This window comes from Heterodontus francisci, chromosome 16 (genome assembly GCF_036365525.1).
Source record: "Heterodontus francisci isolate sHetFra1 chromosome 16, sHetFra1.hap1, whole genome shotgun sequence".
NCBI lineage: Eukaryota > Metazoa > Chordata > Chondrichthyes > Heterodontiformes > Heterodontidae > Heterodontus > Heterodontus francisci.
This window is the reverse complement of record NC_090386.1, coordinates 74,910,254-74,937,769: the sequence shown is the minus strand read 5'-3', so window position 1 is coordinate 74,937,769 and position 27,516 is coordinate 74,910,254. Positions and strand designations below refer to the sequence as shown.

The 27,516-nt window shown below is 44.8% G+C and overlaps 1 protein-coding gene across 8 annotated transcripts in view; it reads left to right on the top strand.

Annotated features, from left to right (window-relative positions):
• Positions 1 to 27,516, top strand: part of LOC137378205 (rho GTPase-activating protein 18-like) — a 173,679-nt gene that overhangs the window by 115,272 nt on the left and 30,891 nt on the right. For 7 of the 8 annotated variants that reach the window (XM_068048388.1, XM_068048389.1, XM_068048390.1 and 4 more), the window contains 9 exons: positions 106 to 299; positions 4,449 to 4,669; positions 7,882 to 7,972; positions 16,322 to 16,485; positions 17,502 to 17,667; positions 19,415 to 19,506; positions 19,877 to 19,954; positions 20,077 to 20,236; positions 26,399 to 26,481. In XM_068048388.1, the coding sequence (XP_067904489.1) occupies positions 106 to 299; positions 4,449 to 4,669; positions 7,882 to 7,972; positions 16,322 to 16,485; positions 17,502 to 17,667; positions 19,415 to 19,506; positions 19,877 to 19,954; positions 20,077 to 20,236; positions 26,399 to 26,481 (1,249 nt within the window). The remainder of the gene's footprint in view (positions 1 to 105; positions 300 to 4,448; positions 4,670 to 7,881; positions 7,973 to 16,321; positions 16,486 to 17,501; positions 17,668 to 19,414; positions 19,507 to 19,876; positions 19,955 to 20,076; positions 20,237 to 26,398; positions 26,482 to 27,516) is intronic. The other variant, XM_068048392.1, reaches the window with a different exon arrangement.

Genomic DNA, 27,516 nt, shown 5'->3' with positions numbered 1-27,516 from the left:
ATTTTCATGACTTGTGCCTCGATATTAAAGTAAGGGTCCACATTATGTTAATATAAGTATTTTACTTCTGTCTAAGGCATGCTTTTATTTTTCTGTGCACACCAGGAGGGAGTCAAGTCCTTCAATCATGAGCCACATGCAGTCACAGCATTTCCAAGAGCTGCTGACTTCAGATTGCTCCAGTTCTCAGGATTCATTGGACAACCTGTCAATGGATGACTTCTGGACAGAAGTAGAGAATATCAAGGAAAGCCGTGGGACTGAGCCAGATGAAAACATGGATGTGAAAATACCGGATGGTAAGCCACAAGAAAGTTAGGCATGAAAAGATACATACTGTAAAGTGAAACAGATAGGATGTACTGTTTTGTAAATAGAGTACCTAGCTTAAATATAAACTGTGCAGTGCAATTCTGTGTGTAAAGGTAATGTTATTTGCACAAAAATATGGCACTGATGCTACAATTATAATGTAAATGCAAGTTAATATCAGAGACAGGGCCCAGCCAGACACTGGCATGAAGCAGAGCATGAAGGGAGTTTTACCTTGTTTTGCTTTGGTCAGGTCTTAATTTCAAATCTTTATGCCACAAGATTAGGATTGGAACAAATTGCTTTGTACCAAAGCTAAACTTGTGATTTAAATACATCCTTAGGACCTGTAATATAACATATTCAAGTTAAGACTTATGTTAAAATAGCCATCATATTTTGTATATAAAAGTAATCAAAATTGCTTATGAAAGCTTGAATTTAGTGATGTATGGCAGTGAGAGTGATTGATGGGAATAGCAATGATAAATCCTTTATGTCACAAGTCTTACATAGCTTTACACATGACAATTAGACAATGGTTTCTGAAAATGGCACTCTGTTTTATCAAGTTTAGGATCAGCCTGTACATGTTAGATTGTGAATCATATTTTCTACCCTCCTGTCGCTGTGATCAACAGTTGTTTTGCTATAGGTGTGATCCAATTGAGGTCTTTAAATTGACAAAGGGATTCAATAGGATAGATAGAAAAACATATGAACATATGAATTAGGAGCTGGAGTAGGCCACTCAGCATCTCGAGCTTTCGATAAGATTATGGCTGATCTGATTGTAACCTCGATTCTACCTTCCCGCCTACCGCTGATAACCGTTTACCCCCTTGCTTATCAAGAATCTATCTACCTTTGCCTTAAAAATATTTAAAGACTGTGCTTCCACTGTCTTTTGAGGAAGAGTTCCAAAGACACACGACCCTCTAAGAGAAAACATTTCTCCGCATCTCTGCCTTAAATGGGCAACCCCTTATTTTTAAATAGTGACCCCTAGTTCTAGATTCTCCCATAAGGGGAAAATTCTTTTCCACATCCACCCTATCAAGACCCCTCAGGATCTTACATGTTTCAATCATTTTGCCTCTTACGCTTCTAAACTCTAGCGGATACCAACCTAGCCTGTCCAACCTTTCCACATAAGACAACCCATCCTTTCCAGTTTTAAAAAAAATTCATTCATGGGATGTGGGCGTCGCTGGCTATGCCAGCATTTATTGCCCATCCATAATTGCCCTTGAGAAGGTGGTGGTGAGCTGCCTTCTTGAACCTCTGCAGTCCATATGAGGTAGGTACACCCACAGTGCTGTTAGGAAGGGAGTTCCTGGATTTTGACCCAGTGACAGTAAAGGAATGACGATATAGTTCCAAGTCAGGATGGTGTGTGACTTGGACTGGAACTTGCTGGTGGTGCTATTCCCATGCATCTGCTGCTCTTGTCCTTCGAGGTGGTAGAGGTCGCGGGTTTGGAAGGTGCTGTCTAAGGAGCCTTGGTGTGTTGCTGCAGTGCATCTTGTAGATGGTACACACTGCTGCCACTGTGCGTCGGTGGTAGAGGGAGTGAATGTTTGTGGATGGAGTGCCAGTCAAGCGGGCTGCTTGGTCCTGGATGTTGTCGAGCTTCTTGAGTGTTGTTGGAGCTGCACCCATCCAGGCAAGTGGAGAGTATTCCATCACACTCCTGACTTGTGCCTTGTAGATGGTGGACAGGCTTTGGGGAGTCAGGAGGTGAGTTACCTGCTGCAGGATTCCTATCCTCTGACCTGCTCTTGTAGCCACAGTATTTATATGGCTACTCCAGTTCAGTTTCTGGTCAATGGTAACCCCTAGGATGTTGATAGTGGGGGATTCAGCGATGGTAATGCCATTGAATGTCAAGGGGAGATGGTTAGATTCTCTCATGTTGGATATGGTCATTACCTGGCACTTGTGTGGCGCTTGTGTGGTATTAGTCTAGTAAAGCTTTTCTGAACTGATTCCAACGCATTTACATCCTTCCTTAAATAGGAGTCCGATACTGTACACAGTACTCCAGGTCTCACCAATGCCCTATTTCACTGAAGTATAACCTCCTTACTTTTGTATTCAATTCCCCTTGCAATAAACGATAACGTTCTATTCGCATTCCTAATTACTTGCTGAACCTGCATACTAACCTTTTGCGATTCATGCACTAGGACACCCAGATCTCTCTGCACCTCAGTGCTGTGCAATCTCTCCCCATTTAGAAAATATGCTTCTTTTTAATTTTTCTGCCAAAATGGACAATTTGACATTTTCCCACATTGTACTCCATTTGCCCACTCACTTAACCTATCTATATCCATTTGTAATCTCCTTATGTCCTCTTCACAATTTAATCTCCTACATATCTTTGTGTCATCTGCAAATTTATCACCATACCTTCTGTCTCTTCATCCAAGTCATTTATATAAATTGTAAAAAGTTGAGCCCCCAGCACTGATCCCTGCGGCACACCACTCGTTACATCTTGCCAACCAGAAAATGACCCATTTATGCCCACTCTCTGTTTCCTGTTAGCTAGCCAATCTTGTATCCATGCCAGTGTGTTACCCCCTTCACCATGAGCTTTTATTTTTGGCAAACCTTTGATTTGGCACCTTATCAAATGCCTTTTGGAAATCTAAGCACAGTACATCCACCGGTTCCCCTTTATCCACAGCACATGTTACTTTTTCAAAGAACGCCAATAAATCAGTTAGACATGATTTCCCTTTCACAAAACCATGTTGGATTGCCTGATTGCCTTGAATTTTTCTAGTGCCCTGCTATAACATCTTTAATAATAGCTTCTAACATTTTTCCTAAGATAGATGTTAAGCTAACTGGCCTGTAGTTTCCTGCTTTCTGTCTTCCTTGCTTTTTGAATAAAGGAGTTATATTTTCTATTTTCCAATCTAATGGAACCTTCCCCAAATCTAGGGAATTTTGGAAAATTAAAACCAGCTCATCAACTATCTCACTAGCCACTTCTTTTAACACCCCAGGATGAAGTCCATCAGGACCTGGGGACTTGTCAGCCCGCAGCTCCAACCATTTGTTCAGTACCACTTCCCTGCTGATTGTAATTTTCTTGAGTTCTTCCTTTCTTTCCAATTCCTGATTTACAGCTATTTCTGGGATGTTACTTGTATCCTCTGTAGTGAAGACCGATGCAAAATATCTGTTCAGTTCATCTGCCATCTCCTTATTATCCCTTATTAATTCTCCAGACTCACTTTCAATAGGACAACACTCATTTTGTTAACTCTTTTCTTTTTAAAATATCTATAGAAACTCTTTCTATTTGTTTTCTCTTTCTAGCTAGCTTTCTCTCGTACTCTAATTTTTCCCTCCTGATCACTTTTTTCATCATTCTTTGCTGTTCTTTATATTCTGTCTAATCATCTGACCTGCCACCTATCTTTACGCAATTATATGCTTTTTCTTTAATTTTTATACTATGCTTAACTTTTTCAGTTAACCACGGATAGCAGGTCCTCCCTTTGGAATTTTCTTTTCTCATTGGAATGTATCTATTCTATGTATTCTGAAGTATCCCCTTAAATGTCTGCCACTGCATCTCTATTGACCTTTACCTTAACCTAATTTGCCACTTCATTTTAGCTCGCTCTGCTTTCATGCCCTCATAATTGCCCTTATTTAAGTTTAAAAAACTAGTCTTGGACCCATTCTTCTCTCCCTCAAACTGAATGTAAAATTCAATCATATTATCACTGCTACCTAGGAGCACCTTCATTATGAGGTCATCAATTAATCAGCAATTAATGGCAGGTAAATGGAGTTGAGCTGTGAGATCAGTTATGATCTAATTGAATGGTGGGGCATCCTGGAGGTGTTATTTCAGTTCCTATGTTCCAATGTTAAGAATACAAAAGCTACATTTTGAATAATATTCTGTTTATCAGCTCTTGTGACCAGTTTCAAAGTGATTATTCATTGAAGGTCAATGAAGCAGTTGACTTTGATGATAATCAACACAATGCCCATAAAATTGTGTTGAAGTAGACAGATTCCCATGACTTAATACTGAGAGTAACTAATATAGTCCAGAAAAATGTAATCAAATATTAAAGCTAAATGTTACTTTTATTTGCTTGTAGATGGAGAAGTTGAGGCCGATTGGCTTCAGGATGCTGGGCTCTCCACTCTTATCAAGGATGGCAGTAGAAATGACGATGATATGGTCCTGCTCTCTACTTTAACCCGGACTCAATCTGCAGCTGTACAACGCAGAGTGGACAGCTATACTCTGTCTATGCGGATAAAGAGTAAGCAACCTGTGCGAGATGTCAGGGATATCTTTGCCGGACCGAAGTTTTCAGTAAGTGTAAACAGTCTATTACTACAAAATAATATGAATCTTAATCGGTGTGTAAACTTGTTTAAAAGCTCTCAAAGCCTGATTTTAACACCCCCCCACCCCCAAATGGATGATGAGGGCAGGATGTGTGGGAGGATAAAATGTTAGCAATGTGATATTTCCCTTGCTCATGCCGCACTTGCATCTTGAGCCATTTTAACAGGCTTGTTTTGAGCAGGATTGTAGCCCTTCACCCCTCACCTCATTAAAATATAAAATTTAGGGACGAGCACGATTGCGTGTTTGAAGCCTGGTGCTGGCCTCACCTAGGAGACCTGGTGTCATGCGGGAGGAGGCTGAGAAGGCCAATAAATTAATTTTTATTGTCTCCTTGTGGGGCAGGAGTATCAAGAAAACTTTGGGGCTCTCCTGCCCTGGGATTTGCCTCACCTGGTCTGCTTCCCACTCTCTCGATGACACTCACCTGCTGACACCCCCACACCCCAGTTACGTCACTAACAGGATTGTTCTGTGGGTCTCCAGTGGCAGCAGCCTCCTGCCCCTATTTCCTCCCCACCCCTGCAGCTCATTTATGCCTGATTTGAACAGGAGTTGGATCTAGATTATGGTAATTTCAAATGGCCCAAGCCTAATGTTGGTGAGTCAGAGTGAGCTCGCCATCTCCACCCTGAACTCTCACCCCAAGTTAAAATCAGCAGTTCCTCATTAATTGTGGTCTGCCATATAATATAGTGACAGCAGGTTTCCACTATTTGTTCTTGTTGGATGGTCATCTGGTGTTACAAAAGGAAATCAGGAAAATCCTAGCAGATCTCAGGACCAATAGCCACAGTGACACTGTTCCATGTAAGTTTTTCATTGTTGCAGAATACACATTCCAGTATAAATATGGCAAATTTGACACGATTGCTATGCTCCTTCCACAGTATAAGCAGCTGTCGTGGCTCAGTCAGGAATGATCACTATTGGTTTGATTCCCAGTTTTTACTGAGTTAAGCAGATCTAGGCTGGAACTGTAATTGGAAAATTACAGTTGGACTCACTGCTTCCAGGCTGGAGTTAGCTCATGCTCCTGCTCCTGATTTCTATGACTGGTCTCTGTTGGAAAGTGAATTGATAGTGGGTGAGAACAGAGACACACTTAGCCTTGATACTTTTCAAAGTCACATATGGGTAACACCTATGGGTAGATTTTACATGGCTTTGCTCCTGGCACAGACCATCAAACGACAGAAGCATGGGTCAAGATCAGGGTACATCATAGGGCAGATTCTGTGCTACTATCTCACGAGGTTCTGCACCAAAAACGAAACTTTGCAAAATTTTCCTTTTAAAAGTTAGGTCATCAGATGAAGAATAGTTATTTGGGTGAGCTACTTGTGACTGCTAGCTCTGGAACAGTATCCCAGGCATTACCTTCAGCAACAATGGAAGAAAATAAGAAAATTAGTTGAAAGAGATTTGTAGGAATCTCCAAAAAGCAATTACCACGTATTGAATCGAAGTAGAGAAAATAACTATTGCCTCTGTAGAAGTACCTGGCTATTGGTACATGCCAGGGGTAGAAGCATTATTTGGCATTTATTTGTTTTCCTGCAGATGTTCTAGCCTCCTCGCCTCTTTGTACTGGTTATTGGCTCCGTACTAGGCTATTGTTTTAAAGCTGCTTGAACATCCTATCCGAGTGTCCATTATTCACATGTGAGCCAGGTGAAACAGTGCCAACAGGTTATTGGGCAAACCCAGCAATTGAGTTTGCTTTCACCTGAAATTTGCCCACACAGAATCTGTGGTCCTTGAATGATGATCAGATGCAGAAGTCCAAGTCACTTACCTCTCCCTAACACTAAGAGTTGTTGAGACCAATTTCAGCACTCCAGCGCTGCCCTGATTGAGATCAACTAACTGAGCTCAGACTGGGGAGCAAACCTTGGGCCTGTACTCTGTATAGTTCAGTTGTTGATTGCCTAGACCAGCTGAGCCATTTAAATAATTTTCAAAGAGAATTTTGCTGCCTCAGCTGACACTGTTTATAGTGATTGGTGACCGATTAATTTCATTCCTGGTAACAGAAATATTTGTGGTTATCCTGAATAGGAAGTTGGATTTGTTACTTATTTCCCTATTTTGTCTTTAGATATGTTAAACAGCCACGCTATTGTGGTTGATAGTTTCTGTACACTTACACAAACTAGATTCTGTAAGATAGTTGGCAAGGTTCTGTACGCTCGATAAGAAAACTTTTGAACAGAATAAATTCAAACAGATCAAATTTCCTGCCTTATAAACATTGTTAATTGACAGGTAGACATACACATTCTGGTGGAATTTTCTGCTCACAGCTGGGCTCCCGGCACCAGGCCGAAAAGGTGGGGGAGGCCTGCGCACCCCACCCCCCACCCCGGAGTGATTCTATGCTGCTAGGCCAATTAACAGCCCAGGACAGAGATTCCCATCCCTTTAAGATGGGGATCCTGCCTCCAAGAGCTGCCATTCAATCACAGGGCTGACAGCTCAGCTGTATCGGCAGTGCCAGCAGCAGTGATGGATGCTGCTGGTACTACAGAGGCCTTGGAACCAGGCCCAGCGCTGGAAGATCCAGACCTTAGGTAAGTGAGGCGGGGTCACCAGGGCAGTCCGGAAAGCTCCAGTGATGGGGCGGGGGGGCAGGGGCGGGTGGAGGTAGGAGGGTGGGCATTGAGTACAGGGAGGTGTTCTGTTGGTTGGCGGGAGCCCTCTGTGGGCCACAGATTGCCTATGGAGGAGGCCCCCCCCTCAAGCCCGCAGGGAGGATGCCTTGTTTTACTAGGTGGTCTCGACACGTGGAGGAGGTCCCCCGTCCGGTTAAATCCCAGCAGCGGCAGGAAGAGGCCCTTAAATGGCTCTTAATAGGCCACTTAAGGGCCTCAATTGGCTTCTGGGCGTGAAGGCTGTCGTCAGCCTATCCCGCCCCCGACAAAATTGCATTGTGATGGAGGGACGGGCCCCCCACTCCCCCACCCCCACCTCTTGTCGCAATTCTATGGGCCCCCCACCTTCAAACCCATCTCAGGGGGCCCATAAAATTCAGCCCACATGTACTTTTACAGCTATTTAAACATTTCATACATGCTTTAATGGCAGTACATTGCATGTATAAAACACAATGCCTTAGCAGTTATGTTCATTTACATCAAAAACTCCAATATCTTTCTGGAATGTGGTCCTTTCAGAGCACACAAGATACCAAAAGCTCAGTTATTGACATATTGCAACCAGAACAACACCTTGAGCATCTTCGACCAGAAGAAGAGAAAAGAGAAGGTAAATCTCAACTTTATTTAATCAGAGGTTTGTCTTGAAAGGAGGAATGTTGTGAGCAAGAAGAATTTGTTAACTTTACAGTTACATAGCAATTTTCTTCTATATTGACCAATGGTAAAAAGACCACTCTGGTTTCCTTGAGCCTTTTGTTTTAGTGAAGGGAAGTATTCCTTATGCAGGGTGCTTTGTAATCTTTACCCTTCAGACCTTAATGCAGTTGAACAGATGTTGTAATTTCTGTGATGTCTGTTGCCAATGCCATTATTGCTTGACCAAAAAGGAAGTGGCTAACAGCAACCTACTAGAGACCCCTCATTTGTGTCTCTGCTTTTATTCCCCTCTGTCCCTTCAGGAAAGGTTGGGGGGGGGGAGGGGTGGTGCGTTGGGGGAATGCAAACTCTTTCAGTCTGTGCCTCTCTGCATAGGGTAGGGCAATCAGGAATTCAGCACAGTGGGGAATTGAAATTATATTCTTCTCATCCACATCATTGCAGGATACTGTTCTACAATTTACAATCACTGAAATATTTGCTAGCAGTCTCTGTTTGCCTTTGCTATCACCATCCCCTTTTTCTTTAGAAGGTGATGACGATAAGGGTGGGGAGGTTATTTTTGTTTAAATAGTGATTTGAGGCTATGGATTTGCGATTTGACCTTGTGTAATTTTAAATGCTTCATTCATACTATTCAGCTGTTGGTGCCATGAGATTAAAAGTTTATTTGAGTGATTTGGAGCTGAAATTTGAATTCTTAAGAATTATTGTTCCTTTAGATTTTATTTTACATTTTTTTCTTTTTCAAGTCATTTTTATTGACATCTGGAGAGAAATGTTTTGTGTATCATAGAGTTACAGGGAGATACGACACTGAATTAGGCCCTGCGGCCCACCAAGTCTGTGCCGACCATCAACCACCCATTTATATTAATCCTACATTAATCCCATATTCCCTACCACATCCCCACCTTCCTTCAATTCTCCTACCGCCTACCTACACTAGGGGCAATTTACAATGGCCAATTTACCTATCAACCTGCAAGTCTTTGGCTGTGGGAGGAAACCGGAGCACCTGGCGGAAACCCACACGGTCATAGGGAGAACTTGCAAACTCCACACAGGCAGCACCCAGAACCAAACCCAGGTCACTGGAGCTGTGAGGCTGCGATGCTAACCACTGCGCATTTAATTCTTACGTTGCACAGAATAATTCAGTCATTCTCAAAAGAGGAACTGTTTGTTTTCTGTTCCAGTTAACATGATTTTCACAGTATTTGGGTGTGGCTTTTAAGAAGTTGAAAAGCTATCTTCACGAATCAGTCTTTCTGTTTGTCCAGTGTACTGTACATTGAATGTTTATTGGTGCTCAGTTTTATTCAGTCCATTATGATGTACATTATTTTGTAATTAATGTTGAGTGTTCTGCTCTATTTTTTATTTGTTTGGGGGATGTGGGGATCTTGGCTAGGCCAGCATTTATTGCCCATCCCTAATTTCCCTTGAGAAGGTGGTGGTGAGCTGCCTTCTTGAACTGCTGCAGTCCTTGGGGAGTAGGTATACCCACAGTGCTGCTAGGAAGGGAGTTCCACGATTTTGACCCAGCGATAGTTCCAAGTCAGGATGGTGTGTGACTTGGAGGGGGAACTTGCAGGTGGTGGTGTTCCCTTGCATCTGCTGCCCTTGTCATTCTAGATGGTAGAGGTCGCAGGTTTGGAAGGTTCCATCGAAGGAGCCTTGGTGAGTTGCTGAAGCGCGTCTTGTAGATGGTGCATACTGCTGCCACTGTGCATCGGTGGTGGAGGGAGAGAATGTTGAAGGTGGTCGATGGGGTGCCAGACAAACGGGCTGCTTTGTCCTGGATGGTGTCGAGCTTCTTGAGTGTTGTTGGACCTGCACCCTTCCAGGCAAGTGGAGAATATTCCATCACACTCCTGACTTGTGCCTTGTCAATAATGGACAGGTATTGGGGAGACATGAGGTGAGTTATGCGCCGCAGAATTCCCAGCCTCTGACCTGCTGTTGTAACCACAGCATTTATGCGGCTAGTCCAGTTCAGCGTCTGGTCAGTGGTGACCCCAGGATGTTGATAGTGTTGGATTCAGTGATGGTAATGCCACTGACCATCAAGGAGAGATGGTTTGCTTCTCTCTTGTTTGAGATGGTCATTGCCTGGCACTTGTGTGGCGCGAATGTTACTGGGCTTACTTTGTCTTGTATGTTTTTAGTTTTATTGTTGATTTTATAGTTTTTCTTGTTCAATTTAAACATGAGTAGATTTTATGACTATTCACTTATTATGAATTCACACATCGAAGCTGGAGCACTCTACATAATTTATTTTCACTTAAACATAATTCCTGATATGCGCTTCTGTCAGATGTAGCTCTGCTAGCTATTGGTGTGCCAAAATTATTTGAGATAATATTACACGCGTACAGAATGAAATATGTTCCTATTCAACCTTCAGACTGAGACATAATCCACTGATTTTCAAGTGTAAATTCACTTATTTAACTCTTTGAGTGCTGAAATCCTCAGATTTGAAAATATACACATGATAAATCTTAGATATAATATATTGAAAGGGAAGAATTTTAGATTGCTGTTTGAGGTGGGAGAGGACTTTTCTGTAGAACTAGTAAATTATCTGATTTTGCTAAATTTATAGGGCAGGATTTTTAAGTCCTATGTGGACGGAAATGGAGGCTGGCAGGTGTTAAAAATAGTCCCGCTGGCCGACCTGCTGGTTTCACATTGCCATTCCATTCACTAGTGATTTTTCTCTGAGTGGGTAAGACGGGCCCAGGGAACATGCCCGATTTGGGAATGAGGCAATTAGTCCCATTAATAAGCTCATTGTCTGCTCATTAAGGGCCAGTTTAGGAGTTTGGGGACACATGGGTTACAGGATGGATCAGGGACAGACCGGGTGCATGGAGGTAGCAACACAGTGGGGAGCCAGTCATAATCCTTATCCCCTAGAATACATCCACGTAGTTTGATGGGGGGGGGGGTTGTGGAATGAAGAACTGTGGAGCCAGACACCATGATATTAGGTGGTCCCATAAAAGGGAGCACAGCTGAGAGGGGCACTCTGCCACTAGTACACAGGTGTGCACAGGCTCCAGGGAGAGTGGGCTGTACCCGCTGGGCAGTGCAGGGTGTTGTCGCCCTCCTGGCATCATGGGGCTAGAGAGGAGGGGGCTAGGGTTCCAGACATTATTGTAAGTGAAGGCAACAGCTGGTGATGGCATTATGGTTCTCAGATATTGGGTCCAGTGGCGATCCTCAGTAGCAGAAGCTGAGCTCCGGGCATGAGGAGGGCAGAGGAGAAGCACGAGGGACAGGAAGGTAGTGGGGTAATATACTCAGCCTAGGGTGTACTGCCAAAGATGAAGCTACCTGGCCCTCATCACTGAAGACCTCACACCTTGCAGTACTGCTCGCCATGCCTTAGCTGTAAAAGTCACTGCGACCTTGAACTTCTTTGCTTCTGGTTCCTTCCAAGAATCAGCAGTGGACCTTTTTGATGTCTCACAAGCAGCAGCACACCATTGCATCTCGCAGGTCACTGATGCTCTTTCTGTGAGAACTCAGCAGTACATCCAATTTTGGACAGATGTGACCTCATAGGGACCAAGGGCAGTGGGATTCACCTCCATCGCTGTATTCCCTCAGGTGCAGGGCATCATTGATTTTACCCATATGGCCATCAAGGCACCAAGGGCTTCCATTCCCTCAACATTCAGCTGGTTTGCAACCACACCAAGAGCCTCCTCCATGTGTGCAGTTGCTTTCCTGGCAGCTGCCATGATTCCTTTATCCTCCAGCAGTGCAGGGCACCACAGCTCTTCATTCCCCCCCCAAACTACGTGGATGTATTCTAGGGGATAAGGATTATTTGTTGAAGAGATGTTCGGTGAGCCCATAAAAGCGAGCATGGCGAAGAGGGGCACTCAGCCATTTAAGTGACCCCAAGACAGAGCCACAGATGCGCTGCAACCAAAGCTATCTGCTCACAAGGACAACCATTGAGCAAGCCATCGGGCATCTCAAGATGCGGTTCTGGTGCGTGGAATGGTTGGGTGGCGCCCTGCAGCACACTCCTGCCATGGTTTTGTGCATTGTGGTGGTCTGCTGCACGCTCCAAAACATGGTGCTCCAGAAAGGTGTCGACCTCGAAGAGGACGAGGCCCTGGAATGACACTACTCATCAGAGGAAGAGGAGGAGCCAGAGGTGGGAGAAGGAGGAGGAATAAGATGCAGAACGGCGAGGTGCCCAACTGCCCAGGGAGGGGCTGGGCCCAGCACAGGACTCGAGGGGCTCATCAGGATGACCACAATGTCAGGGATCATCTGATTCAGGCATGTTTCAGCTGCACCTTTCTAACCCAAGAGCATGCCATGGTCTGGAACTCACTTTGAGCTGCCTATGAGAGCACTTCTATTGAAGACGCAGCCTTAAATGGATCCATTCTTACTGCCAATGAATGAGGCAAATCTGCCCAGAGGTCTCACTGTCCCCCTTTAAAGACCTTTGCTTCCCTTCACCACTTCTTCACTCTTTTCCAGTTTTGCCATTACAGAATGGAAGCTCACCCATCTGGCGTCATGTGTCATTATTTACAGTGGCTTCCAAAAGTTCCAAAGTGCACATTGACCTGTGAAGCAAACCCCAGTGAACCACTCCGTGCTCTGCCTGTCAGGGTGGCCTCCACTCTCAACCACTTCTGTGCAGTGATCCCCTTGTGGCCTCAGATAAGGTGGAGGTAGCCTGCTCACTTGTCTCTGCTTGTAGTTGAGATGCATGTCGCGGTTGTCCGTACTTTGAAGGGACCTGTGGGGGCACCTCCAGAGGCTACTGCACTGGCTTCAATGCAGGGGCAGCCTCCATTACAGGGCCCTACTGCATAGATGGTTCTTGAGGCAGAGGTGATGATGATGATGACGATGGTGGCCCATGAGGGGCGGCACCCTCATCCTGTTCGGTGACTGCCTCAGCCCTTGGATGGCAGTCCAGATGGCTGGAGAGAAGGACCAGTTCAGCACAACTGGTACCCCTCCAAACATCTTTGTGGCATCAGCGTCACTAACTGGTCAATGCTACAGAGTGTTGCATGCATTCTGTGCATGATAGTGTGCTGTTCCTGCATCCACTCAGTGCTGCAACATATGGCTCCCCATGAGGTTGGCCACTCTCTTAGTGGCGAAGCTAATGCGTTCAAAGCCCTGAACCATGGTGGCACAAGTGAACTGAATGGACTCCTCCATTCACAGCTAATGCCCCCACACTGCCTCAGAGAACTCTTGGCATGTGGGTGCACATCTATTGCTGCTGATTTGAGTAAAGCTTCCTTTCCTGTGACTCCTTTGCATCAGCTCTCAGCTGAGCATGGCTGCGCCAATCCTCCATCCTCCGTGGGGACTTCCCATAGCTGCCTCTCATCTCCTCCTGCTCACTAGTGCTGTGCTCTTCACCCATTGCCACCTTATTTTAAGTATGCACGAGGACCCACCAATGCCAGTGTATCTTGTTACAAGAGTGCTTCTACTTTTTTGTGAAATATGTTTTAAGGACGTATAGTTGAATTATGGGCATTGAATCATTTGGAATCTTGAAGAGATGCTGAACTTTGTTTTTTTTTAAAAGAAGTCACCAGAACGTTCTTGGATTTGACTTGTAAACAAGTCTTACTGGAAGGCACCTGTCTGTGGCCTCTACCACCCACCCAGGCAGCGCATTCCAGACCGTCACCACCCTTTGGGTAAAAAAGTTCTTCCTCAAATCCCCCTTAAACCTCCTGCCCCTCACCTTAAACTTGTGTCCCCTTGTAACCGACCCTTCAACTAAGGGGAACAGCGGCTCCCTATCCACCCTGTCCCTGCCCCTCATAATCTTGTGTCAGTCGTAACAATCTGCGTTGGTGCAGGGTGAATTTGTAAGATGTGACGATGCTGGCTTTGCTGTCTTGGCTTCTTACAATGGCCTAGGTGCCATGACAGGGCTCAGATGTTCCCCCTCCACGTCAGAACCTGTGGGAGACACAGAAGAGATCATGAGAACTAGCTAATGACAACAGAAGCCTCTGCAGTGCTGAGGCTTGCCAAAGCAGCTGAATCTTTGGCATGCTGTCGCATGGGGAGAGTGCACTCCGCCCCCTTCATCTACAGATTGCAATATTTGTTCACCCTCTCCACCAGCTGAACCCATCTCTCCTACCCCAACTTGCTCCTGCAGGGCTACCCTTGCAATCTCCATGGCTCCCTCCTCCATGGCAGTGATGATGGTGAGCTGGGGCACTGCTGCTCCAGTCAGAGCCCTCTCCCTGGCATTGTGAACCCTTTTCCTGCAAGGACAAAAGAAAGAGAGAGATAATGCACTGCTGGTCTGTCTGACCAGTGCTATCAGTTCATATACATAAGAAGCTGCATGTGTCAGTGCTGGCAAGTCCTCAACAGCACTAGGGCTCTGAGCCTTGCTGAGAGGTCAGTACATGTTCAGGCATGTGCCCTCAGGCTCCTCAGCTGGTTTGTCTGCTGGAGGTTGAATACCCGGAAGCCTGTCATCAGGGCCTGGCACTCACCAAGCCAAAATGAGAAGGTCATTGAACCTTTTCTGGCATTGGACCCAGTTCCTCCTGACTATAGTTCCACTGCTGATGGTCTCAGCCACCTCCAGCCATGCCAGCTTTGTTTGACTGGGTGGCCTTCTCCTTCCACCCTGTGGAAAGAAGACCTCCCTCCTCTCCCTCACAGCCTCCAAGAGGACATCGAGGACATTGGAGAAGCGAGGGGCAGCCCTGCCCCAGGTGCCAGGCATTTGCTTGTCCTCCTCATGCCCTGGTGCTTGCATTTTCTTCTTAAGAACAGCAGCCACAGTCATGGCTGCTGTGGTATATTTAAATGGACCCGCACTTCAAAGACCCCCTCCATCCTCCACCTGCAGCTGCTAATTGCTGTCCCACCCACCCTCCAATCAATTAGCAGCCTGCCACTGCAAAAATCGTGGCTGTGGCTACACCCTCATGGGGTGGGGACAGGACCCTCGAGGGAAAATCTTGCCTGTAGTCTTTGCCACAGCTGTGACAATGGGCTGAATTTTATGTTGCCGCTGACGTAATTGGCGGCGGTCATAAAAAATGGCGGCCTGCATGTGCAGGCTATACTCCTTGGAGCCGCCGCCATATTAAGTGCAGCGGCTCATTTACATGGCTGGGGCAGACTGCCCCCCCCCACCACCGCCCAGCGACATGGAGGGGGCGGGTGGTCTGTCTGTCATGACAACGGCGTCTGGCGCCATTGCACAGGCACCGACACCATTTTTAAAGGGCTTCCAGCCCTGACATGTAATTTGAATTTTTAAAGAAATACTCATTTATAATTTGTTCAAGCAAATTAAATAAACGTTTCAAGCCAGTCTCCCACCCCCCCATGACCAAACAATTCATTCATTGCCCTATCCCCCCCAAAATACTTAACTTGTGCACCTGACCTTCCCCCGCCCTCCACCCAAAGTTCACAAATTTTCTTCTTTAACCCTTCCCACAACCCCCTTGACCAATGAAATTAGTTTTACCCTGCTCCCCCCACTGTGCTGAGAAACTTACCTGCTCCCCCCTCCCCACAAGTGTTCCGCCTTACATCAACGGTTGGAGATCCGATGGCGCAAGTGCCATCTACCAACTCCAATATGGCACCAGAACGGACGGTGTGAGCAGGTAAGTTTTAAATTCAGTAATTAGCATTTTTTAATATGTAAGTTTGGCTCCCGTTGCCAAGCGGCGGTGGTGGTGGGGGGGTGGAGGGGTAGAGGTGGTGATGGTGGAGGGTGTCGCCACAAAGCCTCACCGCCGCTGGCAATATGGGGCCGGAGCTTCCCAGTGTTGAGGCCCGAAATAGCCTCTCCCGGAGCCATTTTCTGGCCCCCCCCCACCCCCACCACGACACCTGATGTCGGGGCTTTGGTAAAAATCCAGTCCAATGTATACTGTTGAAATTCTGATTTAAATTGACAGTTATGATGAACGTCCTTTTTTATGTGTAACTACAAACTCAATTTTTCTAAAAAAATTCTATTGCTGAATTGATTGCCAACTTTAAAAATAAACAGAAACCAAGATATTTTCTGAAACGAGAATACACTAAAGAAAATAGGAATTGAGAGTCAGCGGTTAAATTAGGGCATATTGTCAGTTTAATGCTGGTGTAAAACAAGTTATTTCTAGTTGGAATATAGATTTGATCACATTCAGGAATTTTACTGCTACACATTTGCCTTTGCTTACAGAATTACATTGTAGCAAGTAACCTCCGGCTTTCATCACAGATTTCTGAGTATTTCCTTTCTCTGTAGCTTGTTCTGATGAACACGAAATTTCATCATCAACACAATGTGACCTTTTGAAGACAGAAGTTATATCTTTTGATATTTCTTATTCTGAACAAGCATCAATTTTGCGAAACAGAATACAGTGTAAAAAGTACACCAGAAAAATAAAGGATGATGGGACTTTGCCTGTAAGTAATCTTAGTTATTTTTATTTTACTCATTCTGAAATCAACCTGAATATGGACTTTATAATTGCAATGCTTATTTCATACATAACACCTTTTCTCATACCTAAAGCTTAGAGAAGGGATTAATCAGACAAAATAAATGCTTTCATTTTGCACCACAGTCACATTATGTGTGAACACTATAATGTGGACACTTTTATCTGATGAGGTATGATTCATTATTTTTAGTACATGAATCGTAATCCTATCCTTTTAAAAAGTTTATATATACATTTTTAAATTTAAAAATTGCCATTCCCTGTAGACAGTCATTGTTTTCTCATTTATCGGGAGAAGCTAAGAAAGAATAGCTAATCAAACATTTTCTTCCCAAAGTACATGGCGGAAGACAACTTCATTCACGCTCAGTTTATATACGTTTCTCCACTGAGCACTGCCCTCCATCGCAGGACTCCTGCCAGCCAGAAATTAAGGACCTGGGAGGGTTGAGAGCTGGAGCCTCGAGGTGAAGAGTTTTTTTTATTGTGCAGTTTTGTGAACATGCACGTTGCATAATAAATAAATGACCTCCATTGTCCAAACATAAATATCTTAATATTCATAATGTTGAGAACTTTCCTTTTAAAACAAGTCAGCTTCCCGAGCCCCTCTCTCTGCTCTGTGTTTTAAGAAAAAAAAATTGGTAATAATTGTGGGACACTGCAGCTTAATGTGTTCTAATTCAAAATGCACTTACTCATTCACTCTAGCAGTTACCAGAAACTTTATTTCAGTTGAAGCAAACTACATTCAGGATGATCTTAACCTTATATTTTTCTTTCTGCTATCTTCATTTTTTTTTTCCTTTGGCAATTATGTTTTACAAATGCAGAGCACCAGTGAAGTAATGAAGATATTCTTCATCATTATCCAATTCAAGCAATATTTGGATAACTACACAGAACTTGATGTGAATGCTGCTACAGCACCTTGCCTCCCAGATTAAACAAAGTACTGTATTTTGCTTATTTTAATAGCGATACAGAATGTGCAAGAATAAACTAGGAATAACAAGAATAGGTGATCTCTCAGCACAGGACATGAAAAGAATTCACACTTTGGCGCTAATTGAGTTAACAGCTCTCTTTGATGTCTTGGATTTGGAGGTGAAGAGACACAAAGCAATAAAAGTGAAAGCACATGGTAGGTGTCGAATGCACACTCCTTCAACTTTACTTGAAGTAAAATAAAGATTTTATGACATATGTTTATAACAAAACTTTTTATCATGTTAACAGTTAACTGTATTGTGGAGTTTATCAGGATTAAAGTGAACTGTTTAGGAAAATGTTTGGCAATTAATTTTAGCCTTCCTGGGCGAAAACTATATTTAATATTTGGGAAGGTGAGACTTTTGTTGTAAGGTAGCTTCTCATCTTTGCAATGTGCAATCGAGTGGGTAGGCAATGCTTTCTAGTGCTGCTGTGAAGCTGAACACTAAGGTGGACAAAAGAGCTGAACTCCAGAGGTGAGGTGAGAGTGACTGCCCTTGACATCAAGGCAGCATTTGACCGAGTATGGCATCAAGGAGCCCTAGCAAAACTGGAGGCAATGGGAATCAGGGGGAAAATTCTCTGCTGGTTGGAGTCATACCTAGCACAAAGCAAGATGGTTGTGGTTGTTGACGGTCAATTATCTCAGTCTCTAGACATCACTGCAGGAGTTCCTCAGGGTAGTGTCTTAGGCGCAACCATCATCAGCTGCATCATCAATTACCTTCCCTCCATCATAAAGTCAGAAGTGGGAATGTTCACTGATGATTGCATGATGTTCAGCACCATTCATGACTCCTCACGTACTGAAGCTACCTGTGTCCATATGCAGCAAGACATGGACAACATCCAGGGTTGGGCTGATATGTGGCAAGTGACATTCACACTACACAAGTGCCAGGCAATGACCATCTCAAACAAGAGAGAATCTAACCATCTCCCTTGATGTTCAATGGCATTACCATTGCTGAATCCCACACTATCAACATCCTGGGGGTCACCATTGACCAGAAACTGAACTGGATCAGCCACATAAATGCTGTGGCTACAACAGCAGGTCAGAGGCGGGGAATTCTGCAGCATGTAACTTACCTCCTGTCGCCCCAATGCCTCTCCATCATCTACAAGGCACATGTCAGGAGTGTGATGGAATACTCTCCACTTACCTCGATGAGTGCAGTTCCAACAACAATCAAGAAGCTCAACACCATCCAGGACAAAGCAGCCCACTTGATTGGCACCGCATCCACCACCTTTGAAATTCACTGCCTTCACCACAGATGCACAGTGGCAGCAGTGTGTAGTATCTACAAGATGCACTGCAGCAACTCACCAAGGCTCCTTCGACAGCACCTTCCAAACCCACGCTCTCTACCACCCAGAGGACAAGGGCAGCAGATGCATGGGAACACCACCACCTGCAAGTTCCCCTCCAGGCCACACACATACTGACTTGGAACTATTTCGCAGTTCCTTCACTGTCGCTTGGTCAAAATCCTGGAACTCCCTTCCTGTCAGCACTGTGGGTATACCTACACCCCAAGGACTGCAGCAGTTCAAGAAGGCAGTTCACCACCACCTTCTCAAGGGCAATTAGGGATGGGCAATAAATGCTGGCCTAGCCAGCAATCCCCATATCCCACGAATGAATAATAATAAAAAGAGCAGACCAGGCAGGGTGAGTCTCCTTCAGGTTCTTCCCTCCTGACCTTCTGCTCAGTAGAGATCAGAGCTTACTGCCTGAAGGATTCCAGGTGGACCTCTTGACTGGCACTCAAAATACTAATATTCCAACATAACAGTGTAAACACTTACAACTTGGGGAATGACAGAATTATCATAAATTATAATTGTCACATCAGGACTGCAGTACTAATGCAACTTTTGTTTATGTGTAGATAATAAACTTTTTGGTGTCCCACTCGCTCACCTGATTGAAAATGATCAGAAGATTGACCCTAACACTAAAGTTCCACTGTTTCTTAAAGAGGTGAGTCCCATTTGTTTTATTGCAATATACATTTCAGGATAAAATAGACAAGTATCAAATTATAAAAACAGAATATAAAAGCTCCGGTCATCTAGAAATGCCTCAATTGAGAATATGTGCAGTACTTGATAAATTAAAGATCACATCCAGAGGTTCAAGAAACCGCAAGACTCTAAGACTATGCCCTGCAATGCAAAAGCTGAACACATTTGTCTAAATTTTATCTCTATGCAAAATTAGCAGTGCCTTAACCTGTTTAAAATAAATGGGTTAATTCCTTGGCCACAATACCAAGAGAGGAATTTTAGATGAGTAAATTATGCATACATGTAGCCTGTTACAATATAAAGCTAATTCTGTTTTCCCACAGTTGCTGTGCTGTCTGGAAGATAACTGTTTGGAAACAGAAGGGATTCTCCGCATTTCTGGTTCTGTTGCTAGAATAAAGGTACTACTAACTAAACAAACAGAAAATGAAGTTTAAAAAACTTCAGTTTACTAACTGATATTTTTTAATTGTAACATTCAGCACTTTCTTTTTAAATAAATATATTTTTGTCTTGCCTACAGAATTTGCAGCAGGAGCTTGATGCAAATTTTTATCCAAAACGTTTTGACTGGAAGAAAGTGCACCACAATGATCTAGCAGGCTTGTTAAAGACGTTTATCCGTGAATTACCATGTCCTTTGTTAACAGCAGAATATGTGACTGCTTTTGCAGCAGTCAAACGTATGTCCTCTTTTTGTTGTTCTCACTTTACTTAAAAAGTTTATTCGTAAGGGCTAATAAATGAAAGTCAGCATGGATTTGTTAAAGGCTAATCACGTTTGATTAACTTGATTAAGTTCTTTGATGAGGTAACAGAGAAAGTTGATGGTTGAGTGGCTGATGCTGTGTATGTGCATTTTAAAAAGGCATTTGATAAAGTACCACATATTAGACTTGTTAACAAAATTAAAATCCATGGGATTAAGGGGATAATGGCAGCATGAATACAAAATCGGCTAAGGGACATAAAGCAGAGAGTAGCGGTAGAAGGTTGTTTTTCGGATAGAAGGGAAATATACATTGTGTTCCCCAGCTTTTGATATTGGGACTACTGCTCTTTTTGATATATAGTAATGTTTATATAGAATAATAGAAAGTTTAAGGCACAGAAAGAGGCCACTTGGCCCATGGTGTCTGCGCTGGCTGAAAGAAAAAGAGCCACCCAGCCTAATCCCACTTTCCAGCAATTGAATCGTAGAACGTTTAATGATGTGCACTTGGGTAAACAGGACATAATTTCAAAGTTTGCAGATGACTCAAATGTAGCAAACAATGAGGAGGATAGTAACAGACATCAGGAGGATGTGAACAGACAGGTGACAGATGAAATTTAATGCAGAGAAGTGTGAAGGAATATATTTTGATAGGACGAATGAGAAGAGACAATATAAACTAAATGGTCCAATTTTAAAAGGGGTGCAGGAACAGAGACCTGGGGGTGTATGTACATATATCTCCAAAGGCGTCAAACAAGTTGAGAAGGTTGTTAAAAAAGCATGTCGGATGCTTGACTTTATTAGTTGAAACATAGGCCGGAATTTTATGTTGGGCGGGAGGCCCCGCTCACCAGCCGAAAGGTTTGGGGGCGAGTCTGCCTCTGATGGGCCTAGGGAGCCATGCCAGGATTTTCTGTTCACCAGGCCTTTAATTGGCCTTGGGCGGGACTTCCATCTCCTTGAGACAGGAAGTCACACCAAATGGAGCTGCCGGCCAATCAACAGGCTGGCAGCTCTTAGTCCCAGCAGTGCCTCCAGGAGCGATGGCCACATCTGACACTACATTCGACTATCGCAAGCAAGAGGAAGGACGGCCCCGGAACTATGGTAAGTTTTTGGGGCCTCGCCGGAGACAATTGGCAAGGCAAGTGAGGTTGGTTAGTGGGGTGGGGGAGTGTTGTGTGGTGGGGTGGTTGGATGCCCGATCAGGAGGGCCACCCCTCAGCCCACAAAAAGGCTGCCTTTGCCATCCAGCTGCCATGGGTAAAATACCAGTGGCAGCTGGAAGAGGCCCTTAGGTGGTAGTTAATTGACCACTTAAGGGCCTTGATTGGCTTGGGGCCGGTGGGCCACTTCTCATCGTCACCGGCCTGTGTAAAATGGCAGCGGGGGCGGGAAGGTGTCGGGAACGGCCGCCCCCCACCCCCACTACCTCCCACATAATTTAACGGCTCCCCCCCACCCCCCGCCACCAGCCAGCTCATGTCTGTAAAGTTCCAGCCACAGAGCTGGATATTGTGCTCCGTTAGAATGCGTTTTTTTTGGCCTGGGGGGGGATGCAGGAGAATTGGCATAGGTTTGTCTGCCATGGATCCCGGTGCCGTAATGCCAGTTCCCGATTTTCTTGGAGGCGGCAAAGTACCGTGGCGGCACCTTCGCCGCAATGCGACAGGATTGTAGTTTAAATATGTTAAATACTGTTTTGCATGTATTAGTATCTAATTCACCGCAATCCTACCAGCCGTTCGCAATCTTCTACATGATGTGCTGCGCTCATGTGCTGTTACTTTCCTGTCCTTGAAAAGTTGGTGCAACCGAGGTGAGAGTCCTCTGTGCCTGCAAAGATAAGTTATGCATTGTTATCTTGCGGAATTTTTTTCATCAGACATTACCACTAAGATCAGTCTGCAGATGTGAGGGGAGGGTGGAACTCTGCAATTAGATACTGTTAGGGAGTAGAAGGGGGGAACTGCAAGCGGATACTGTTGGGGGTGGAAATGGGGAACTCTGCAAGTGTGCACTGTTGAGGGGGGTAAGGGGGGAATCCTGCAAATGTATACTGTTCTTTGGGGGAAAGGGGGGAACACTGCAAATATATGCTATTGATGGGGGGAAGTGGGGGGGAACTCTGCAAATGTATACTGTTGGGAGCTGGCGGGAAGGGGGGGAACTCAGCAACTCTATAGGTTTATTTTTTCAGGGGTCCAGTGCAGGCAACTCAAATGGTATTGGTTTGGTCATGATGGCTCGCACTTATTGAAACATTGTGAGAGCAACATCAAGCCATACCATAGAGCTCATGCTGGAATCCTGCAGAACCAAAATTGACAAAGATCTTTTCCCAGATAGGTGTGATTGACCTTTTTGAAGGAAACCAAAGTTACAAGGAGGCTAGAGATGGGTATTTTTCACACTGTTTTCCTGGATCCCCTTGCGGTGCTGAGGCATCTCAGCCGGAGGCGGGCCCAAGAGGCAGCTGCAGCTCAAGCGGAAGCTCCTGGATGTGAGCAGCAGCCACCACCAAGGCGAAGAAGAACCCAGAGATGCCCGCAAGTGGAAAGGAATCGGATGACATTCCTGCAGATGTCTGAGCGCAACTGCCAGAGATGACTGCGGATGTCCAGAAAGGCCGTCACACACCTCTGCGCACTGTTGAATGATGATTTGCAAGTAATGGGTTTTGGTGGTCACCCTCTGCCTGTGGCCCTCAGAATTAATGTGGCCCTAAACTTTTATTCCAGGGATCCACCGGCAACGTGTGTGGGTTCTCTCAATCAGTAGGGCACTGCTGCATCAAGGAGGTGACCGATGCTCTGTTTAGGGGGGCCAGTGACTATGTGCACTACAGGACAGATCCTGACAGTCAGACTGATAGGGCCATTGGGTTTGGGGCCATTGCAGGATTCCCACAGGTCCAAGGTGTGATTGACTGTATGCAAGTGGCCATTAAGGCTCCCATGGACCAACCAGTTGCCTTCATAAACAGAAAGGAGTTCGATTCAATTAATGTCCAACTACTATGTGACGACAGGAAGTGCATGCTACAAATGTGTGCCCGCTTCCCGGGCAGCTGCCATGACTCTTACATACTTCGCCAGTCCTAGGTGCCAATGCTTTTCACTCCCCCCGCTCACCTTCAGGGGTGGATTCTTCGGGGTAAGGGCGACCCCTTGATGACATGGCTTCTGCTGCCAGTAAGGAACCCCAGCAATGATGCTGAAGAGCATTATAACACCTGCCATTGTTCCACCCGAGCGACCATCGAGCAGGTCATTAATATGCTGAAGATGCAGTTCCTCTGCCTCGATAGATCTGGTGGAGCACTTCAGTATGCACCAGACAAGTTTGGGCGCATCGTTGTAGTCTGCTGCATTCTGCACAACATTGCACTACAGAGGGGGGAGGCCTTGCAAGTTTAAGAAGTATGGGAGCATGAGAAGAAGACACAGACGGTACACAAGGCCAAACATGCATGGAAAATCAGAGAGCAGTGATGGAGGCCAGACATGGTGAGCAGCGAGCAAGGGAGGCAAGGCAGAGACTAATAATTGCGTGTTCCTATAATCCATGAATTTCAATAAATTGCTAACAAAACTCACCATCATGCATGTTGCCTCAAGTCCCCTGCCTCCATAACATCTGACTCTCCAGCATGAATGACAGTAACAAACTGAGCCATTGCCCATGTGACATTATTTGTACAATTAAACATCATGCATATTGGAATGCTAATGATGTCAGTGGTCACATTGGCAATGCGATGGAATTGAAAGACACATAATCACTCCATGGTGAAATATGGCTTTCAGACAATAAAGACTGATGATTGGCAGGGAAACACATTTAATTAAAGTAAACATGACCTCTTTGTCTCACCCATGAATACCCATATGTGCCAAGGTCTCTTTTTAATACGTTTGCCGGTGCTCCTTTGCGGTGTCACTTCTGCTCGAGCAACTGAACTGGAAGCAGACTGCTGATCATGACGCCCCTTGGCCTGGGATGACTTTGAAGGCTTCCTGCACTCGTCCAGGACTGTCCTCAGTTGTTGTGGCTGCTGGAGCTAGAATCGCTGGCGGAGGGGCTGAGTAGCCCATGTCCACACTCGAATCATCTTGAGGGGAGACCCCAGATGTGGAGCGCATCCTCTTCTCCCTCTCAAGGCTCGTTGGAACCTTCCTGTTCTCTGGAGAAGGACTAGGAGCGGGAACACTCTCCAGGTTCCTGGTTCTTCTCTTGCCCTGCCACTGTGATTTGAAGTCATAGTCAAGGAGAGGGTTTGCAGGTCATTGCATATCTGTGGGATCTGGCTCTCCATGAGGGTTGCCAACCTCTCAATAGATGAAGCCATACCTGGGACATGGCAGCAATCATGGCATGGATGGACTCCTCCATCGACCGCTCAAGACTATGCATGCCCTCTGGCATCTCCGCCAGATGTTACCTTACCTCTCCCTGCAACTCCAGCATTCCCTGTGCTGTCGACACCACAGGCTCTTTGTCAGCCTGGGGCTCAGCATGGGCTTGGATACCCACAGTTCTCCTGTCAGCTGCCTTGTCTGTCTCTGTCACGGCTATCTGCTTGGGTGCGTGTGTGATGCTTTGACCAGCTTGTGACCCTTCTGGAACCACTGCAGTCCTTGGTGTGTAGGTACATCAACAGTGCTGTTAAGAAGGGAGTTCTAGGATTTTGACCCAGCAACAGTGAAGGAACAGCGATATACTTCCAAGACAGGTTGGTGTGTGGCTTGGAGGGGAACTAGCAAGTGGCAGTGTTCCCATGCATCTGCTGCCATTGTCCTTCTGGGTGGTAGAGGTCGCGTTTTTGGAAGGTGCTTTCGAAGGATGTGAGCTGTAAGTTGCTGTAGTGCATCTTGTATTTGGTACACACTGCTGCCACTGTGCATCAGTGGTGGAGGGAGTGAATTGTGAAGGTTGTGGATGGGGTGCCAATCAAGCAGGCTGCTTTGTCCTGGATGGTGTCAAGTTTCTTGAGTGTTATTGGAGCTGCACCCATCCAGGCAAGTGGAGAGTATTCCATCACACTCCAAACTTGTGTCTTGTAGATGGTGGAGAGGCGTTGGGGCGACAGGAGGTCAGTTACTTGCTGCAGAATACCCAGCCACTGACCTGCTGTTGTAGCCACAGCATTTATATGGCTGATCCAGTTTAGTTTCTGGTCAGTGGTGGCCTCAGGATGTTGATAGTGTGGGATTCAGCGATGGTAATGCCATTGAATGTCAAGGGGAGATGGTTAGATTCTCTCATTTTGAGATGGTCATTGCCTGGCACTTGTGTGACGCAAATGTTACTTGCCACTTATCAGCCCAAATCTGGATGTTGTCCAGGTTTGCTGTATCTCGACATGGGGTACTTCATTACTTGAGGAGTTTCAAATGGTGCTGAACATTGTGCAATCATCAGCGAACATCCTCACTTCTGACCTTATGATGGAGGGAAGATCATTGATGAAGCAGCTGATGATAGATGGGCCTAGAACACTACCCTTTGGAACTCTTGCAGTGATGTCCTGGAACTGAGATGATTGACCTTCAAGAACCACAACCACCTTGCTTTGTGCTGGGTATGACTCCAACCTGTGCTTACTTCTGGTCTCCACACTTAAGGAAGGATGCCAAGGCCTTAGAGATGGTGCAGAATACATTTACGAGAATGGTGCCAAGGATGAGAGACTTCAGTTATGTGGAGCGACTGGAGACGCTAGGGTTGCACTCCTTAGAGCAGAGAAGTTTAAGAGGAGCCTTGATAGAGGTATTCAAACTGGTGAACGGTTTTGGTAGAGTAAGTAAGGATCGGTAACCAAGGACACAAATTTAAGGTGATTGGCAAAAGAACCAGAGGTGACATGAGGTAAAATAAAATCATGCAGTGAGGTATTGTGATCCGGAATGCACTGCCTGAAAGGATGATGGAAGCAGTTTCAATAGTAAGTTTCAAAAGTGAATTGAATTAATACTTGAACGGAAATAATTTACTGGGCTACAGGGAAAGCGAATAAGAATGGTACTAATTGGATAGCTCTACCAAAGTGCTGGCACAGGTTGAATGGCCTCTTTCTGTGCTGTATGATTCTATGATTCTATCTACATGCAAGTTTTTATTTCAGATATCTCCGATCAAACACAGATGATACATGCCCTGAATCTTCTTGTGGTGATTCTTCCAGAGATATACAGAGCTACACTAAAGGTAGGATTTATTATAGAAATGAAGGATTCCCATACTAAAAAGTTACCTACACAATTTAGTATTCAATATTAATTCAAAACTTATGAGACAAAGCTATAAAAGCTATACTTTCCAACTGTCAAAGGAAGAGACTGAGGGTGTCTTTATAGATAGATAATACATGGTAAATGGTGCAGAAAAGGTAAATTCAGAATTCTACTTTAAATACAGCCATGACAGTCAGTTGAGGCAAACTTAGGACAATGGTCAGGATGTTCTTCATATACATATGGATGAACATGTTGAAAACATTTCTTGGCTTGGTAGTGAGGGCAAAGATCTTAGAACCATTTAAGAAGCAGTTGGATGCTATCATGTAGAGATTGCAGGGTCATTCTACATGGATATTGGAAGATCTGCCAAATGTTTCTCCTCATGTATATCATCTAGATTTATTTTGTAAAAACTATTAATTCAAATAATAGTATTTATATTGATACATAATATTCTTGTACATAATGCATCATCGCTAAATTTAAAGCATAAGATGGGAGGTGATGAGGTATATCCTTATTTCAAATGCTCATGTTCCATTTCAGTTTCTTTTCTGCCTTCATAAGCTTTGAATTATGTGGGCAGCCGGGAATGCAACACGAGGAATGGCTATTTCTGCTTCTCCTAGCCTCCTTTGTTACAAGATAGGAATGTTAATCTTTGATCAGGTTTTCTGGACAAAAGCCAAAATAGTGTCAAGCCATTTTCATCGAACTTCTGCTTGAAGTAAATATTCTTAAGAGTAGTCTACTGTATCCTCAAATACCATTTTACAGGTTGGGCACAACCTATCCTTTTTGATCGACTGCCTTCAAGAACAGAAAGTTTCATGAACTCCATTAGGAATTTGATAATGCCCATTTGTAGTTTTAGGTTCTGGAATTTTAATTCTCAAGCATCTCCTGTGGCATTGCTCATTGGTTTGCAGGCTCACTTATTCCATGCGTCAACTACAGGCCAACTCAGTCATTGACTAACCTTAGCCCCACTCAGCGTTCACTC